Source organism: Furipterus horrens, unplaced genomic scaffold (genome assembly GCF_987537825.1).
Source record: "Furipterus horrens unplaced genomic scaffold, mFurHor1.1.pri manual_scaffold_1, whole genome shotgun sequence".
NCBI classification, from domain to species: Eukaryota; Metazoa; Chordata; class Mammalia; order Chiroptera; family Furipteridae; genus Furipterus; species Furipterus horrens.
Window position 1 is genome coordinate 114,947,708 of NW_028327171.1, and position 19,649 is coordinate 114,967,356.

The window sequence follows — 19,649 nt, forward strand, 5'->3', positions numbered from 1 at the left end:
CTCACGGCCAAGATGGAGGCTTAGATAGACATACTGCATCTCCCTCCAGAACTAAGAAGAAATACAATTACCTCAAAACTAGAGACAACCAGAAGTTCCAGAAAATCGAGCTGCATAGAAGCCAACAAACAAAGATATAAAGAAGAAATACTCATCCTGACAGGTAGAAGGGGTGCAGCCGGGGCGGAGAGGATGTGGTGCAGTGGCGGCAGCAGAGGCAGGCCGGCAGAAAGTGCAGTCACATGTTTTAAAAAGTAGGGAGGAACACCTGAGGAGCGCTGCCAGCCCCAGACAAGACCGCACACCTCGTGGTCCCAGCGCCAGGGAAAATCAAGCCTTATTGCTTTTGACTGTACAAACCACTGGGGATTGAGGTGGAGGAAGAAATAGCCAGGCTCTCAGTGGAGTCTGCTTGTTTAAAGGGCCCCCACAGTCCTAGAACGTCTGCAAACCCACACACTCTAGGAACAACAGCCAGGGCAACAGCTAGAGGTGCTAGTACCATACAGAAGTGGGAAAAGTACCTGGAAAAGGGATGAGTGCTGAGCAAGCGGCATTGTTCCCTCTCAGAACCCTCCCCCACACAGTGCCACAATGCCGGTGAAACGGGTTGCCCTGTAATGACGAATACCTAAGGCTCTGCCCCTTACAACGTAACAGTGTGACAGCTCTACCTAAGACAGAGGCAAACCAACACAGGAGCCTGTCAAGACGAGGAGACAGAGAAGTATGGCCCAAAAGAGGAAACAAATCAAGGTTCCAGTCGGAGAACTAAGTGACAAAGAGATAGCCACCTAATAGATGAGGAGATAGCCAATCTAACAGATGCAAAGTTTAAAACACTGGTGATAAAGATGCTCACAGACTTGACAGATGTGCTTAAGTATGGCAAACACATAAGGGAAGAAGTGAAGGCTATGCTAAATGAAATGAAGAAAAATCCACACAAAATCAATGGTGAAGGGAAGGAAGCCCTGGTTCAAATCAATGATTTTGAATATAAGGAAGAAAAATACAGTCAACCAGTAGAAAATGAGGAAACAAGAATTGAAAAAAATGAGGAAAGGCTCAGTAACCTCTGGGACAACTTTAAACATGCCAATATCCAAACCACAGGAGTGCCAGAAGGAGAAGAGGAAGAGCAAGAAATCAAAAGCTATTTAATAAAAATAATGAAGGAAAACTTCCCAAATTTGGCAAAGGAAATAGACATACAAGTCCAGGTAGCACAGAGAGTCCCAAATAAGCTAGATACAAAGAGGACATACCAAGACATATCATCATTAAAATGCCAGAGATGAAAGACAAAGAGAGAATCTTAAAAGCAGCAACAGAAAACCAGAGAGTTACCTACAAAGGGTTGCCTATAAAAATATCAGCTGATTTTTCAAAAGAAACTTTGCAGGCAAGAAGGGACTGGCAAGCAGTATTCAATGTGATGAAAAGCAAGGACCTACAACCAAGATTACTCTATACAGCAAAGCTATCATTTAGAATGGAAGGGCAGATAAAAGTGCTTCCCAGACAAGGTAAAGCTAAAGGAGTTCATCATCACCAAGTCATTATTATATGAAATGTTAAAGGGACTTATTTAAGAAAAAGAAGATCAACGCTATGAACACTGAAATGACAACAACTCACAGCTATCAACAACTGAATCTAAAAAATAAAAACAAAACCCAACTAAGCAAACCAGAATAGGAACAGAATCATAGGTATAAGGATCGTTTGGAGGGTTATCAGCTGTGAGGGGTAAAGGGAAGAAATGGGGAAATGGTGCAGGGATTAAGAAGAACAATTGGTTGGTACAGGATAGACAGGGGTAATTTAAGAATAGTATAGAAAAGGGTGAAGCCAAAGAACTTATATGCAGGACCCATGGACATGAACTAAGCAAGGTGGGACTGCTGGAGGGGATGGGGGTACTGGTAAAAGGGGAGCAAAGGGAAAAGAAATTGGGACAACTGTGACAACATAATCAATAAAATATACTTAAAAAAAAAAGTCAAAGGGAAAGAGAGAACTTTAAAAGCAAGAGAAAAGAAGCTTGTAACGTACCAGGGAAAGCTATAATGGATTCTCAGCAGAAATCTTGCAGGCAAGAAATGTGGAATGACATACTCAAAGTGCTGAAACAAACAAAACTGCGCACCAAAAACACTCTACCTGGCAGATAGAAATGAAGAAGTAAAGACTTTCCCAAACAAAAGTTGCACTAAACCAGCCTTACAAGGAATGCCAAAAACAGTTCTTTAAGCTAAAATGAAAGGATGATAATCAGTACCATGAAAACGTATAACACACTGGTAAAGGTAAGTAGTGACCACTTAACACTAGTATAAAAGGTCAAGGGACAAGGGTATTAAACATAACTACAACTGTAATTTGTTAATGAATATAAACTATAAGAAGAGGTAAATTGTGACATCAAAAACAAAAAAAGGGATGGAAGGGTAGTTTTTGTATTGATAAAAGGTTTTACCAATGTAAAGCAGACTTATATAAGATGTTTTACATAAGCCTCATAGTGACAAAAGCAAAAATCTACAGTAGATTCACAAAACTTAAAGGAGTCAAAGCATACCACCACATAAAATTATCAATTCACCAAGCAAGAAAGGAAGAAAGGAACAAGGGAACTACAAAACAGCAGTGCATATATAGTCAACTAATCTTTGAGAAGGGAGCCAAGAACACTCAATGAGGTAAGGACAATCTCCTCAATAAATGTTGTTGGGAGAACTAGATAAACACACACAGAAGAATGAAAATTGACCCCTATCTTACACAACTGACAAAAATGAACACAAAATAGATTAAAGACCAAAATATAAGGCCTGGGGTTCTGGTAAAGATGGCGGTATAGGTAAATAGAGCTCACCTCCTCGCACAACATCAAAATTACAACTATTGAACAACCATCATTCAGAACTGACAGAAATCAAGTTGAAAGGAAGTCTGACAACTATGAAATTTAAGAAACCACATCCATGCAGATTGGTAGGAGGGGCGAAACCCAGAACAGGCTGGTCCCACATCTTCATGTGGTAGATAAAAATTCAGGAGGAATATCTGGGAAGTGAGGAGTCCCAGCCCCACACCAGGCCCCTCAGCTCAGGGTACCAGTATCAGGAAGATAAGTGCCCATAACTTGTGGTTGCAAAAATCACCAGGGATTGAGTTGATGAAAGAAACTGCTGGAGTCCCAAGTCCCCAGTTCCTCTTAAAGAAACCACACAACTTACTCAAACTCTACCTCTGAGCTCCAGCAACGGGGTAGCAGCTTGAAATGCACCGGTGGCACACAGAAAGAAACTGAAGTATCTGGTATCAAGGTTCTAAGAGCTGGTGAACAGCTTTCTCCCAGACAAAAAGACAGGCAGAGCCATAAAGCCTGCAGGCAGGTGCCATATCTGAAACTCCAACAACCTGGCTAACAATGTTTGCCCCACTCTGAAGATCCCAAGGCTACCTCCACATACCTTACAGCTGTTAACAGTGGCTTTTCCATATAAATGGCTGGTCTAAACTCCAGCTTAACAACTTCCTAAATCCTTTCCAACCAGCAACAGCTAGCCCCAGTGAGCTCCCAGCCCTCAAACCTCTTGCCAAGTGGCCTGATGCAAGGCACTAGCAGCAGCCAGCTTAGATTCACAGTGTGGCTTTGCCGGGGAATCCCAAGCCCAGCACAAGTAGCAGCCATCCCAGATTGCTTTATAGCTCAGGCAGGGTGGTCCCAGGAAAAACACAGGTTGGGGTAAACTTGGCCTGCACCACCAGGGAAACTCAAGGGCCTATACACCCTGTGGACAGCTACAGGCCATGTTGGAGCACCACCACCTTGGTGCTGCATAGCTGATCCTCCATGAAGGGCAGATATTGGTAGTCAGTGGTCACAGCCAATCCTTGTGTGAGGAACAAATAAAAGTGTCCCTCAAACCGGTAAAAAAAAATGATTAGCAGCAAAAGAGAAATGTGATAAGCAGGTTAAGAAAAGAGGGGCTAGAGACATAGATAGTCAGAGTTAAGGAATATTTATCACCAGAAAAACAGAGTTAACCCAGTGTAAAGGGCATATTTATAACCTGGGAAAATGTGATAAGCAGGTTGAGAAAACTTTCAAGAGGAAATGAGGCTGGAGACATAAACAGAGTTAACCGAGTGTGAGGGTGTGAGTAACTCTCACAATAAAAAGCAGGACACAGGACTTGAGCAGCAAAGCAAGGCATTTATTCACGAATCTGCAGAGTTGGGCACACCACCAGCCAGGAGAATGTGCTCGTGAAGTAGATAAAGAAAAATGGTTTTATAGTAATGCGATTAGCTCCCCCTCCCATCTCCTTCTCCCCCTTTTCTCCATTACTGGTTAATCCGGGTTCACAATCTAAAACGATTAACTACTTAACTCAGGGTGTGATTAACTAAGGGTAAACTAGTTATATCAGAGAAGGAAAACTCTGACTCCAAAAAACCTCCGCTGCCTTGCGGCATACCTCTTTAGGGGAAAGGCTAAGGGAGTAAACCCCCACAGAAAATCCAGAGCCGGAGTCCCTAAGGCGGTTTGACGTTGCAGTCAACACCGGCAACTCCTGCGGCGCACCTGAAGCCAAGCTGTATTGACTCCGTCTTTCCCTTGGACCCTTCAGCTGCGAAGAGAGGGGGGGTCTGCTGCATGGGCAACAGCAGACCCTCCATATCACCCTGCCCAGGCTCTGTAGCTTCAGCTTCACTGGAGAGGACACTCCAGCGTCATCACAAGATGTCGATTCAACACGGGAGGAGACAGATACCGTGTCCCTCCCGAGTCGGACTGCACAGCCATTCTCGGCGGTGCAGATAGACTCTTAAGAAGCTACACCATCGTCTCTCGAGACGGACGGCTGCCGACGAATCTAGTTATATGTCTATCTCCAACTTACTTGCAAGGTTATCTAGCTACACCTTCCCATTTCTCTGTTTGGTGACAACAATCTTGTTCCTTTTGATCCCAGAGATATGTGTGAGGAGCTGCAGAATGTTATTTCCTTGAACCCTTTCCATGATTCATCTGTTAATTATCTCCTCCTGGTTTGAGAGTCATTGGCTTGCTTCTTTATCCCTAACAAGGGACACCCATCATGGAATATTTATTACCTGAGAACTATGCATGGTCAGCGAGATAAGGACCCTTAGTTGAATTCAGTCAATCTTATTAGATTGTGACTCTGGAGTATCCAGTAGGGAAAAACAGAGAGAAAGGGGAGGGGGAGGAAAGGGGGAGTTTACTTGCCTTAGGATAAAAGCTGCCTACTCTGAGCTTTGGGGAGCCCTTTGCTAGGCTGCACCTGGACTTGCAAATCGGTGAATAAACAAATGCCTCATTTACTGCTTAAGTCCTGTGTTCCGGTGTTTTATTGTGAGCATTTCTCACATTTGCAACTGACTGTCCTGGGTAAATCCCTCCCACTGAACTGCCACCAGCAACCAAGGCCCATCTTTAAGAGGAGGGTATACTCAGCCCACAGGAAGGGCACACATCTAGTACCCAGCTTGGGTGATTGGGGAGGCAGTGCTACAGTTTACAAGGAAACAACAGTAGAGTGAATAAAGAACATAGTGCTAGAATGCACTGGGACTTGGAGGACCTGAGTCACTGTGCTGAAAAAAAGTGTATGCGTCACTGACCATGCACTGGATCATGAGATTCCCTATTATCAGAGGCAACTGAGAGGTTCGCTATTTTCAGAAGCAACTGAGGCACAGCTCCCAGCATCCTACTGAGACCTGGAAACAAGAGGGCCAATAATTTCCTGGACTTTCTGTTGCCAAAGCAGCCAACCCTAATCAGAGGACATTGTTGTTTCGCAAACACCTACACCCTACACTTTGGACCGACCAGCAGGATGACTCACCCCTCTGGGGGTCTGCATTATGCCCTTAAAAATCCCTCTACCCCTTGCCTTGGTGCTGTAGTTCCTTCAGACCCAGCCCACCTGCTTGAACATCCTTCAGCAAAGGCTTTGAACTGGTCCACCCAGCTCTTCCAGGCACAAACCTAACAATAAGGAGGCATAAAACAACAAGCACCCTCACTCCCTCAGGAAATTCCCACACTGTTGTTCATGTCCATGGGTCCTGTATATAAGTTCTTTGGCTACTCCATTTCCTGTACGGTACTATACATCCCCATGGCTATTCTGTAACTACCTATTTGTACTTCTTAATCCCCTCACCTCATCACCCATTCCCCAATACCCCCCTCCCATCTGGTAACCATCAAAACACTCTCCGTATCCAAGATTCTATCTGTTCTTGTTTGCTTAGTTTTTTAGATTCAATTGTTGACAGATATGTATTTATTGCCATTTTATTGTTCCTAGTTTTGATCTTCTTTTTCTTAAATAAGTCCCTTTAACATTTCATATAATAATGGTTTGGCAATAATGGGCTCCTTTAGTTTTTCCTTGTCTGTGAAGCTCTGCCCTTTGATTCCAAATAATATCTTTGCTGGGTAGAGTAATCTTGGCTGTAGGTCCCGCTTTTTTGAATATTTCTTGCCAATCCTTTCTAGCCTGCAAAGTTTCTTTTGAGAAGTAAGCTGACAGTTTTATGGGACCTCCCCTATAGGTAACTAACTTCTTTTCTCTTGTTGCTTTTAAGATTCTCTCTTTATCTTTTCAAATAGATTTCCAATTTCTCGCACCTTTTCTTATCCTTCTGGCTCCCCTGTGATGCAAATGTTGGAACTCGTGAAGTTGTCCCAGAGGCTGCTACTACTATCCTTGTTTTTTTGGATTCTTTTTTCTTCTTCTTATTCTGATTGGTTTTTTTCTTCCTTATGTTCCAAATCATTGATTTGATTCTTGACTATATTCACTCTACTGTTGTTTCCCTATAAATTGTTCTTTTTTCAATTAGTATATCTTTCATTTCTGACTGGATTTTTTTAATGTTGTTGAGGTCTTCACTAAATTCCTTGAGCATACTTATACCAGAGTTCTGAACTCTGCAACTGATAGATTGCTTATCTCCATTTTGTTTAGTTCTTTTTCTGGAGTTTTGATTTGTTCTTTCATTTGGGCCATGTTTCTTTGTAAATTCATTTTGGCTGCCTCCTACTGTTTGCTTCTATGTATTAGGTAGAGCTGCTGTGATCCCTGTTTTGGTAGCATGGCCTAATGTAGTAGATGTCCTGTAGGGTCCAGTGGCACAGCTTCTCCTATCACCCAAGCAAGGCACTAGAGGTGTGCCCTCATGTGGGCTGACTGCACCTTCTTCTCTTACTTGAGCCTTGGTTGCTCTTGGAAGGTCAACGGGAAAGATTTACTCAGGCAAGTCACTTGCAACGATTGGCTATGACCACTGACCACCAACCTTCAACCTCCATGGATGACCAGCTGTGCAGGGGCAGGGTGGTAGGGCTCCAACATGGTCTTTAGCTGTCCACCAAATGGCACTGGCCCTGGTGTCCCCTGAGTGGTGTAAGCCAAGGTCAGTTCCCGTCTGTGTTTTGCATAGAGTAACCGGGCCTGAGCTATAAAGCAATGAGATTGCTGCTACTTGTGCTGGGCTTGGAGATTCCCAGGCAAAGCCAAGTTGTGAATCTAGGCTGGCTGCTGCTAGTGACGTGCCTGGGGCCACATAGCAAGAGGTAGGGAGGCTGGGGATTCACTGTGGCCAGTTGCTTGTTTGAAAGCATTTAGGAATTGTGAAGCAGAAGCCCAGACTAGCCATTCATATGGAAAAGCCACTGTTAACAGCTGTAAATTGGGTGGGGTGGAGCCTCAGGGGATCTCCAGGGCAGGGCAAACAGTGTTACCAGGTGATATAGTCTCACATATGGCACCCGCCTGCCTTCCAGCTCTGTGATGTTGTAGAAGGAGGGCCCAAAAAAGGGACTTTGGCCTATGTCTGCATTCTGTCTGGGAGAAAGCTATCCACTGGCTCTTGCTTTGATACCAGATACTTCAGTTCCTCCCTGTAAGCCACTGATGCCTTTCAGCCTGCTAGCCTGGTGCTTGAGCTCAGAGAGAGTGAGTTTGATTAAATCCGTGTGTGTGTTCTTTAAGAGGAACTGATTGGGACTCCAGCAGTTTCTTGCACTGACTCAATCCCCACTGGTTTTTACAGCTTTAAGTTATGGGGACTTAGTTCTCTGGCACTGAAATCCTGGCCTGGTGGGCAGCTGGGACTCTTCACTCCTGAGATATCCCTCCTGAATTTTTATCCACCACTCGTATATGTGGTACCAGCCCGCTTCATGTCTCTGCCCCTCCTACTGGTCTGGATGGATATGCTTTCTTTAAATCCGTAGTTGTGAGACTTCCATTCATCTCGATTTCTGATGGTTCTGAGTAATGGTTGTGCTGTAGTTTAGTTGTAATTTTGATGTCATTGTGAGAGGAGGCAAGCTGTGTTTACCTATGCCACCATCTTAACCAGAAGTCTTGTGTTTTGTTCTTAATAGTGTCTTGTTTAATCTCTCTAAAACCTGGACCAATTTGCAATAGCAGATCTTTTAACCAATATAAATTAACGAAGTTAATACAACAAAAACGTTCCATAAAGCATACTCGGTTCTTACACTGGTGAGCTACTCTCTAGAATACACACACATTTGCTTCCCTCATTAGAACTATGTTTACCAAAGATCAGTATGTCTGTCCCCAAACCAGGTATTTTTCTTAGTGAAACAACATAATTTAATACGCTGCCAATAAAATGTGAGTGCAAAAAGAAAAAGTTGGACTCCTCAAGAAAACAAGTTCAATGATTAGAAAAACTCAAAAAGGTGAAAAACTAAAAACAACTGATGTCAAATTAGATATGGGTAAGACAACCATAAAAGAAGGGAGAAAGATAATGAAAATCTCAACGGGTTCTGTACTCAGATGAAAGACAAACTGGAAAAATTCATTATGAGTATGATTTCTAAAAAGATGATAGCTCAGATCTCCAAAAAGAAAAACCAAAGGCCTTGTCTTTCATTTGCAAAAATGAATAAAGTTGTTAAACAAATACCCTTTTATTGTATTAAATTAAAATCTTTTGGAAATGCATTTTGATTCATTGCCATAACATTTATTTTCCATAAACTGACCACCTCCCTCCTGCCTACAATAGGTAAGATCCCTTTACTGTACTTAATATCGCACAAGAAACACTAATATATTTAAATAAAACATTTTTAATACTTCTCTATACCCACATTTTGCTATTGTTTATTGTATTTCTTAAGACATTTCCATCTTGAGCCTCAACAACTATAAATAATACCTATTAATCTACACCTTGTATCCTGGCAATTATACATCATACTTCCAATAGATCATATCTGGAACATATGATGTCTATCCAGAGGGTATCCAGTAATGTAATATGAAAAATGGGGGCATTCATTGATGTTTTGCCAAAAATCTCTGCATAAGGCATGATGCGTGAGCAGGCACAATCTCTGTTGTCCATAGCTGCAGTCTTCTGATTCAGCGAAATAGTTTCCACAGAGGATGGTCAAGCTTAACGCAAAATTTGATGCAGATTCATTGCTCTACTCACTTAGCTATTTTGAATGTGATGAATACATAGTATACATGCTTACTCAATAGTGTCTACTGCACCCACTGACTAGTACAGTAAAGTCGTCATTTTTCACTCATGTGTATTCCAGTCCACTCTCCTTGGCTGTGAGGTTATTTCAATGTCATACACACCATTCTTGTTATATTAACAACGGCTGGACTTTTTCCAGAAAGACTTCTTCCAGACAGACTTCGTATATCACACAAGTACTACCACTGCATTGTGAAAAAGAAATGGCTTTTCAACTTATTAGTTGATATGCCAGGTAAAACTCAATGATAGTTTCACAAGACTGAAATATAAATTGCATTACCAAACACATAAAAGCGATATGGTTTTGAAACTTTTAAATGATAAGTACCTAAATATCAACACTTTAACCACCATCACTAATAAGGACAACTTCAATAAAAAAGGGAGATAAGCAAAGTACAGTGTTGCAGTGAAATGAGACATGCCAAAGAATCTTTACCTTTCGATTCTGATCATAAGCAGAATCAATCCCCAAAATGCTATTCACTTCTACATATGGATATTTCTTCTCCAGGACATTGACCACATGTTCAACTTTTACCTTTTCTCCAGTTCTCACTTTGTTATATATCTGAAGAAAGAAAAGCCAATTAACCAACTACACTTTTAAATTCAAATATCAGAGTGTTTAATACCAAAGATTTCTGAATGTAGAGGAAAACAAGACATTTTTTTTTTAAGGGTCAAATGAGAACAGCAATTCTCTTTTATCCATATACATACCTCAAGGTTTCTTTTTTACATTAGAAACTATAATATTGCAGCTCTGGCCATGTAGCTCAGTTGGTTAGAGCATCATCTGGATATGCCAAGGTTGCCAGTTTGATTCCGGTCAGGGCACATACAAAAATCAACCAATGGATGCATAAATAATTGGAACAATAAACTGATTTCTCTCTCTCTCCCCCCTTCCTCTCTCTTTCTAACATGAATAAAAATAATTTTTTAAGAAAAGAAACTACATATTGCTAAAATGATCCAATCAGTTCATACATTAAGTTCACAATGAAAAACTGTGTTAATTTTTTAAAAATCTGAATATTTATAAGTATTTCTTGTAACAATATCTCACATCTATGATGTTTAGAGGGAACAAGTTGCAAAATATATCTGGCATAATCCCTGTTTTTAAAAAGCAGACATAAAACAAACCACAAAACTGTGTCTATAATGTAGTTAAATAGCTACAAGGATACAATGTGATCTTTAAATAGTTGTTAACTTTAAGGAGCAGGATTAGGAAGGAGAGTGACAAATAAATTTTAACTGATACACTTTAATATTTAAAAAGAATTATAATAAAATTTTCTTTTACTTTTGCAATTAAAAGCAAACAAAAAAAATGAAAAATCATGTTATCCTTTCCTTCACATATCTGTGAGGAGGGAAAAACCTTATAGAGCGGACTTTAAAATACTATCTTCAGCAACTTATTTTTAACATTTCATTCTCCATAGTCCAACTGCTAACTCCCATCACTATCATTGCTCAGAGGTCACAGCAACAGCTCATCAACTTGTATTCCTACCACTTTCTTTACCCTTCATCAGATTCATCTCCATACATGTATCAGAATGATGTTTTTAACTGGAGTTTAACTCTGTGATCTGGACATCTGTTACCTAGCCTAATGGCTTCAATGATCAGGTTCCCCTCTCTATCTACTCTTACTCAAGTCATATTAACAACTTAGAATCACTATCTCTGATTTGCAGCCATTGTTCAACTGACTCTGATTTTCCCTCCTACACTCAGCTGGGACAACTTCCAACTCCATAAAAAATGCCCATGGCCATCCCTAGTGGTCTGAGGTCTTAGTGCTGCCATAGCCAGTTGTACTTTCCACACTATATTAAATCATCTCTTTGGAGGTGTCCCCAGTAGACTATACAATCTCTCGTCTTACTCTTCTTTGTATTCCTCACGTCTAATACCAGGTCTGGTAAATGGTGGGTCTTCGGTGAATGTTAGCTAAATAAATAATGCATTTTAACTAATAAAAATAATACCCTACTGAATTTCTAAACAATAAACATAACAGGCATAATGAACAGCATACTTCATGTTTAGAAGTAAAAGTGGTGAAAATCAATTGCTTTAAAGATGGTTTTTCAGTAATTATCACTAATCTGTAAACAAAAGAAGTTACTTCTTCTGAATTTAACTTTTTAATTCATTGAATATGAAGTATCTTATATTCAAAAATAGAAAACAAGGAGTTACTTGTTTGAACTCGAGCAAATATCTTAAACATACATAAAAATTAGGCATTCTAAAATTTCCAGTTAATATGAAGAAAACAGACAATAAAAATTGTATGAATTGACTAGTAAACGAAATCCTAATGAAAATATCATAATGGCCTTGAAGGGGTAAAGAAAGCAAACATTTTAAACAAGTAGAACACATCACATTTACCAAAAGACATTAATTAGTGATTTAAAATCACCAGAAGGCAGAAGATTAATTAATTTACATTAGGAGGGTTCCTAGGGAAGACTATCTTAGCTAAAATCATAGCACTCTATTATTAACATCAGTGAACCAATGAAGTAAAGGCAACTCCTGAAATACAAAACACAAAGTTTGTGTGAACAATTCCTTACTTTTTCTCTTTATAGAAATATTGAATCCCCTTACCACATATTGATTCTTAAACTAGATTTAAAAAATTATTCGCCATTTTGAATGACAACATACATGTGTCAGAGTTTGGAAGGCATGATAATCATCCACTTCTTGGGCAACATAATTATATGCTCTCATAATAGACACGCCAGCATCTTGCATCCCATCCACATCTTCAGAATCATTAACTACGAAGATTAAACCAATTCTGAGGGAAAGAAAAATAAACATCTCAAAGAATGCAATAGGTTAATGAACACTTATGTTCATTGCAGTTTTATTTACAAATAACCACGCTATGGAAGCAACTCAAGTGCTCATCAACAGACAAGTGGATAAAAAAACTGTTACATTGACTTCCGGCCAAGATGGAGGCTTAGACGGACACGCTAGGTCTCCCTCTACAACTATAGTGGAATACAACTACTTTAAAACAAAGGATAACTAGAAATTCCAGAAAATAAAGCTACACGGAAGCCCAACATATGAAGTTATAAACCAGCGGTGCCATTTGGGCAGGTAAGAGTTAAAGAAGGCAAAGCTGTTTGTGGAGCGGCGGGGCGGGGCGGCGAAAAATCCTGGAGGTAATCAAGCCCCTGGCGTGCGCGACTCCAATCAAGCCCCTGGCTTGCGCGACTCCGGGCGCTGGGGAGCAGCCGCAGCATCGCCTTGAACAGTGAGGCCCAGGGGGGCGGGAGGACGGATCCCGGTCTCCTAGCTGAATAACTGTGTGAATCCATCTTGGACCCCCGCCCCCACAGAAAGCACCACAGAGCTGCGAAATAGGTCGCGGACAGGCAGGCGCCGGCGGTCGCTGATTTGTGACGCGTACGCAGGCACTGCCCCCTGCCCCCGACAGCCGGCCCAGGAAAACAAAACGCATCTGTCAAAATGAGGCAGGCAACTATAGAGATCCCGGTAACACAACTCACCAGGCAGCAGATAAGAGAACCTGACAGATGAACAGATAAGAAACCTGTCAGAGGCTCAGTTCTGGGCCATTGTCATCAGGTGGCTTACAGAATTCACAAAAGAGCAGGAAAAAGATATGAAAGAAGCGAAAAACTTTCATAACGAAAGGAACAAAACCACATACGAGACAGATGGTGAGGAATCCAGAGTCCATTTCAACAAACTGGAATATGGAGAAGGAACAAGCAGTCAACCAATGCAGCGAGAGGAAATGGCAAGCAACAATGAGAGGATCAGAAACCTCTGGGACAGCTATAAAAGGCCCAACATAAGAATCATTGGTTTGCCAGAGAATGAGGAAGATGAACTAGAACTTGAAAAATTGAGTGAAAATATAATAAAGGAGAACTTCCCAGACTTGGGGAAGGGAATAGACTTGCAGATCCAGGAAGCAAGGAGAGTTCCCAAGAGACTGGACCCAGGGAGAACCACTCCAAGACACATTATAATCAAAATGTCAAAAATTAAAGATAAAGAGAGAATCTTAAAAGCAGCAAGAGAGAAGAAAAGAATTATGTACAAAGGGGTCCCAATTAGACTATCAGCTGACTTCTCAAGGGAAACCCTACAGACAAGAAGGGACTGGCAAGAAATATTCAAAGTAATGAAAATCCAAAACCTACAACCACGAATACTCTATCCAGCGAAATTGTCATTCAGAATAGAAGGACAGAGAAAGTGTTTCCAGGACAAAATAAAACTGAAAGAGTTCATTAGATCCAAACCACTGTTATATGAGAAGTTAAAGGGACTGGTTTAAAAAACAGAAGCTAGGGAGATGAAACAAAGGCAAACGAAACAGGCAACGAGAATGGAAAAGGAACTGTGGGTAAGGGAAACATAGTGGGGGGAGGCCAACAGGGAGGGGGAGTGGGGAGAGGGAGGGAGATGATATAGGAATTGGGGATCATGGTAGGAGGGAATGGAATAGACGGAGAGAGGTTGGGAGGAACTGTAAGCACAACTAATGGACATAATCTAAAAGGGGGGGACAACTGGAGGGAGGGGGCCACCGGGTGGAGGGGAGCAGAGGGAAGGGAAAGGGGCACAAATGTAATATTTTAATCAATAAAACACATTAAATCTGAAAAAAAAAAAAAAAAACTGTTACATTAACACTTGGCCACAAAAATAAAATGAATTACCAATTGCAGCAGTATAAATGAACTTACGGGATATAAAGCTAAGTGAAGTAAGTCAGACAGAGAAGGACAAATACCCTATAATTTCAATTATATGTGCTATCTAAAAAATAAAGGAAACAAAAATATATTGAAAGACTGATGGTTGCTAGAGGGGTGAAGGTTAGGGGACTGGGTGGAAAAGGTAAAGGGATTGAGAAGTACAGATTGGTAGTTACATAAGAGTCATGGAGATGTAAAGTACAGTAATACTTTAAAGCAGTCAATAATATTGTAATAACTATGTATAGTGCCAGGTGGGTACAAGAAATACCAGAACACATTGTGAAGTATATAACTGTCTAACCACTATGCTGCACAAAATACAAAACACTGAATGTACACTGTGTTTGAAAAAATTTTTTTAAAAAGAATGCAACCAGTTAAAGGTACCCCCACACAAATATTGTAGCTAACAGAGAAAAATTATTTGCTATTGGAAAACAGAGTTCAACTACTCTAATATGGTTGGCAAAGGCATTCATCATTTTCAGAATAAAAAAGCAGGTTCCCAAAGGTGACTTAGACTTTTAACAGTTAAAGGAAGCTGTTTACACATTGTGAAATGAAAACTTTACTGACATAATAGGTTTTGCTATAGTTTTATATATTTTGTTCTGTTTTTAAGCAAAATTTAGGAAAAGTGAAAATTTTAAGAATGTGAAAATACATAGAAAGGGGAGTGGGATTTTGAGATGTAACACAGGCAATATGAGAATCATGGGTAAATGAAAAGCATAAAAACATTTACTACAGTCCTTCACCAAAAAAGCTACAAATAAGGTTACAGTTTATTACATTTTGAATTTTTAAATAAAGGAATAAAGCATAAAGAAATACCATCACACATCTAAAGACTAGAGGTAAAAAAAATCTTGCGCTGCAAATAGAGGCATGTAGCCTCCATATTGAAGCAAAAGCTATAAGAGAGAAAGTATGGTCTTTTAAATATATGGTGCTAAAACAACTGATCATCCACATGCTAAATAAAATCTAGGTGGAGTCCTTATAAGCTTCATAAAAATGAACTCAAAATGGATCATAGACAAAAATGAAAATACAGGATTCTTAGAAAATAGGAGAAAATTTAGGTGATCTTGAGTTTGTCAATGACATATCAGCCCTAACACCAAAAGTACAATCAATGACAAAAAAAAAAAAAGATAATGTGAACTTCATCTAAATTAAGAACTTCTGATCTGCCAAACAAACTGTTAGAGAATAAAGACAAGCCACAGACTGGCAGAAAATCTGTGTAAAACAGATATCTGATGAAGGAGTAATACCCAAAATATACAAAGAATTCTTAAAACTCACAATAAAAATATTTATAAGAGACTTCCGGCCAAGATGGAGGCGCAGACAGACATGCTGCGTCTCCCTCCACAACTAAGAAGAAATACAACTACCTCAAAACTAGAAACAACCAGAAGTTCCAGAAAATCAAACTGCATGGAAGTCCAGCAAACAAAGATATAAAGAAGAAATACTCATCCAGACAGGTAGGAGGGGCAAAGCCAAGGTGGAGAGGACGCGGTGTGGTGGCAGTAGCAGGAGGCCAGAAGAAAGCACAGTCACATGTTTTAAAGTCAGAAGGGACACCTGGGAGCATTCCCAGCTCCTCACCGGACCTAACAGCTCACCGTCCCAGCACCGGAGAAAATCAAGCCTCATTGTTTCTGACTGTGCAGACCAGTGGGGGCTGGAGTGGAGGCAGAAACTGCCAGTCTCTCAGCAGAGTCCACTTGTTTAAAGGGCCCCCATGGTCCTAGAACATCCGCAGACCTACCCACTTTGGGAACGACTGCCAGGGCAGCAGCTAGAGGGGCACCAGTCCAGTGCGGAAGTGGGAGACGTGCCTGGAAAAGGGGTGAGTGCTGGGCATGCGACATTATTCCCTCTCAGAACCCTCCCCCACATACAGGGCCACAATATGGTGAAACAGGTTGCCCTGTACTGATGAATCCCTAAGACTCCACCCCTTACAACGTAACAGGAGTGACAGCTCTACCTGGGACACGGAGGCAAACAAACACAGGAGTCTGTCAAAATGAGGAGACAGAGAAGTATGGCCCAGAAGAGGGCACGAATCAAGGTTCCAGTGGGAGAACTAAGCAACGAGGAGATAGCCAACCTAACAGATGAGAAGACACACAACTTAACAGACCCAGAATTCAAAACACTGGTGATAATGATGCTCACAGGCTTGACAGATACGCTTGAGTACGGCAAACACATAAGAGAAGAAGTGAAGGCTATGCTAAGTGAAACGAAGGAAAATCCACACAAACCAGTGGTGAAGGGAAGGAAACCGGGGTTCAAATCAATGATTTGGAACATAAGGAAGAAAAAAACAGTCAATCAGTACAGAATGAGGAAGCAAGAATTTTTAAAAAATGAGGAAAACTTCCCAAATTTTGTGAAGGAGATAGACATACAGGTCTGGGAAGCACGGAGGGTCCTGGGTGAGCTGGACCCAGAGGGGACCACACCAGGACACATCATGATTGAGATGCCAAAGATGAAAAATAAAGACAGAGTCCTGGGGGCAGCAAGAGAGAGGTGGAGAGTTGCCTACAGGGGGGTGCCTATAGGACTATCAGCTGATTTCTCAGAGGACAGTTTGCAGGCAGGAAGGCACTGGCAAGCAGTATTCAATGTGATGAAAGGCAACCTGCAACGAAGACTACTCTATCCAGCAAGGCTATCATTTGGAATGGAAGGGCAGATGAAGTGCTTCCCAGGCAAGGTGAAGCTAAAGGAGTTCATCATCACCAAGCCATTATTATATGAAATAGCAAAGGGACTTACTTAAGAAAAAGAAGATCAAAACTATGAACAGTAACATGACAACAAACTGACAACTATCCACTACTGAATCTAAAAAATAAAAACAAAATCCAACTAAGCAAACCAGAATAGGAACAGAATCATAGGTATGGGGATCATTGGGAGGGTTATCAGCTGGGAGGAGGGAGGGGGAGAAATGGGGATATGATGCAGGGATTAAGAAGTATAATCGATTGGTACAAAATAGACAGGAAGAAGTTAAGAATAATACATGGAAGGGTGAAGCCAAAGAACTTATATGCACGACCTATGGACATGAACTAAGGGGGTGTGATTGCTGGAGGGAAGGTGGATACTGGGCAGAGGGGAGCAAAGGGGAAAAAAATTGGAACTACTCTAACAACATAATAAAACATACTATAAATAAATAAATAAATAAATAAATAAAATTGCTAAAAAACAAAAAACAGTTATAAGTGAGCAAAAAGTCTAAACAGACCCCTCACCAAACAAGACATACCGTTAGCAAGTAAGTATATAAAAAGATGCTCGACATCACATATCATTAAGCAATTTCAAGTTAAAGCCACAATGAGACATAACTATTAGAATGGCTAAAACAGAAAACACTGACAACACCAAATGCCAGTGAGGACATAAAGCAATAAGAATTCCCATTCAGATGTCTGGCCAAGATTGAAGCGTAGGCAGACACACTTCACCTCCTCAGACAACCATAAAAAGGATCACAACTAACCTCAGAACAAAAAACCACCAAAAGTGCCAGATAATCAAACTGTATGGAAGTCCAACAACCAAGGATTTAAAGAAGAAATATTCATCCAAACAGGTAGGAGCAGCAGAGCCGGGGAGCTGCGGTGGAGATAACAAAGTATGGTAGTGGCAAGGCAGTGTTGGCAAGGCAACACCAGCAAACTATCAGATGTAGAGTTCAAAACACTGGTGAAAAGGATGCTCAGAGAACTCACTGAGTACAGCAAACACATAAGGAAAGAAATGAAGGCTACATTGTGAAATAAAGAAAAACCCACATGGAACTAATAGTGAAGAGAAGGAAGCGGGGGCTCAAATCAATTATTTGGAACATAAGGAGAAATCAACAGTCAACCAGTACAGAATTAAGAACTTAAAAAAACAGGGACAGAATAAGAAGACTCTGGGACATCTCCAAAAGTGCCAACGTTGTTATCATAGGGATGCCAGAAGGAGAAGAGGAAGAGCAAGAAGTTGAAAACTTATTTGAAAAAATAATAAAAGGAAATTTCCCTAATTTGGTGAAGGAAATAGACATACAAGACCAGGAAGAACAAAGAGTCCCAAACGAGCTAGACCCAATGAGGACCACACCAAGACACATCGTAATTAAAATACCACAGATTAAAGATAAAGAAAGAAACTTAAAAGCAGCAAGAGAAAAGTAGAGAGTTACTTACAAAGGAGTAACCATAAGACTATCAGCAGATTTCTCAAAAGAAACTTTGCAGGCGAGAAGGGACTGGCAAGAAGTATTCAAAGTGATGCAAAGCAAGGACCAACAACAAAAATTACTGTATCCAGCAAAGCTATCATTTAGAATGGAAGGGCAGATAAAAGTGCTTCCCACACAAGGTAAAGCTAAAGCCCTTATTACATGAAATGTTTAAAAAAAACAGCAAAACTATGAACATTAAAATGACAACAAATTCACAACTATCAACACCTGAATCTAAAAACTACAAAACCAAAAACAAACTAAGCAAACAATTAAACAGGAACAGAATCACAGATATGGAGATCATATGGAGGGATATCAGTGGAGAGGAGAAAGAGGGAGAATGGAAAAAAATATACAGAGATTAAAAACCATAATGGGTAGGTACAAAATAGACTGGGGGATATTAAGAAGAGTAAAGTAAATAGAGAAGCCAAAGAACTTATATACATGACCCATGAAACCAAAGAACTTATATGCATGACCCATGGACATGAACTAAGAGGGGACTGCTGGAGGGAAGGTGGGTAACAGGTGAAGGCAGGCAAAGGGAAAAAAATTGGGACAGCTGTAATAGTATAATCAATAAAACATGCTTTAGAAAAAGAACTCTCATTCATTATTGGTGAGAATGCAGAATGGTATAACCACTTTGGAAGACAGTAAGGCAGTTTCTTATAAAACGAAACATAATTTTACAATTAGATAAAGCAATCATGCTCCTGAATATTTGCCCAAATGAGCTGAAAACCTCTATGACACAAAAACCTGCACACAGATGTCTATAGCAGCTTTATTGCCCCAACTTGGAAGCAACCAAAATGTCTGTCAACAGGTGAATGAATTAAAAAAATAAAAAACAAAACACCCACAGTACATCCATATAATAGCATTATTCAGTCATAAAAAGAAATAAGCTATCAAGCCACAAAAAGACATGGACAAACCTTAAAAGCAAGCTAAGTAAAAGAAGTGAATGTGAAAAAGTTACATAC

The 19,649-nt window shown here is 40.5% G+C and overlaps 1 protein-coding gene across 3 annotated transcripts in view; it reads right to left on the bottom strand.

Moving 5' to 3' along the window:
- UGGT1 (UDP-glucose glycoprotein glucosyltransferase 1) overlaps positions 1-19,649 on the bottom strand; it is a 195,064-nt gene that overhangs the window by 103,511 nt on the left and 71,904 nt on the right. For all 3 annotated transcript variants that reach the window (XM_090278868.1, XM_090278874.1, XM_090278863.1), the window contains exons 16-17: positions 12,292-12,427; positions 10,031-10,162 (exon numbers count right to left, since the gene is read on the bottom strand). In XM_090278868.1, coding sequence (XP_090134994.1) covers positions 10,031-10,162; positions 12,292-12,427 — 268 coding nt within the window. The remainder of the gene's footprint in view (positions 1-10,030; positions 10,163-12,291; positions 12,428-19,649) is intronic.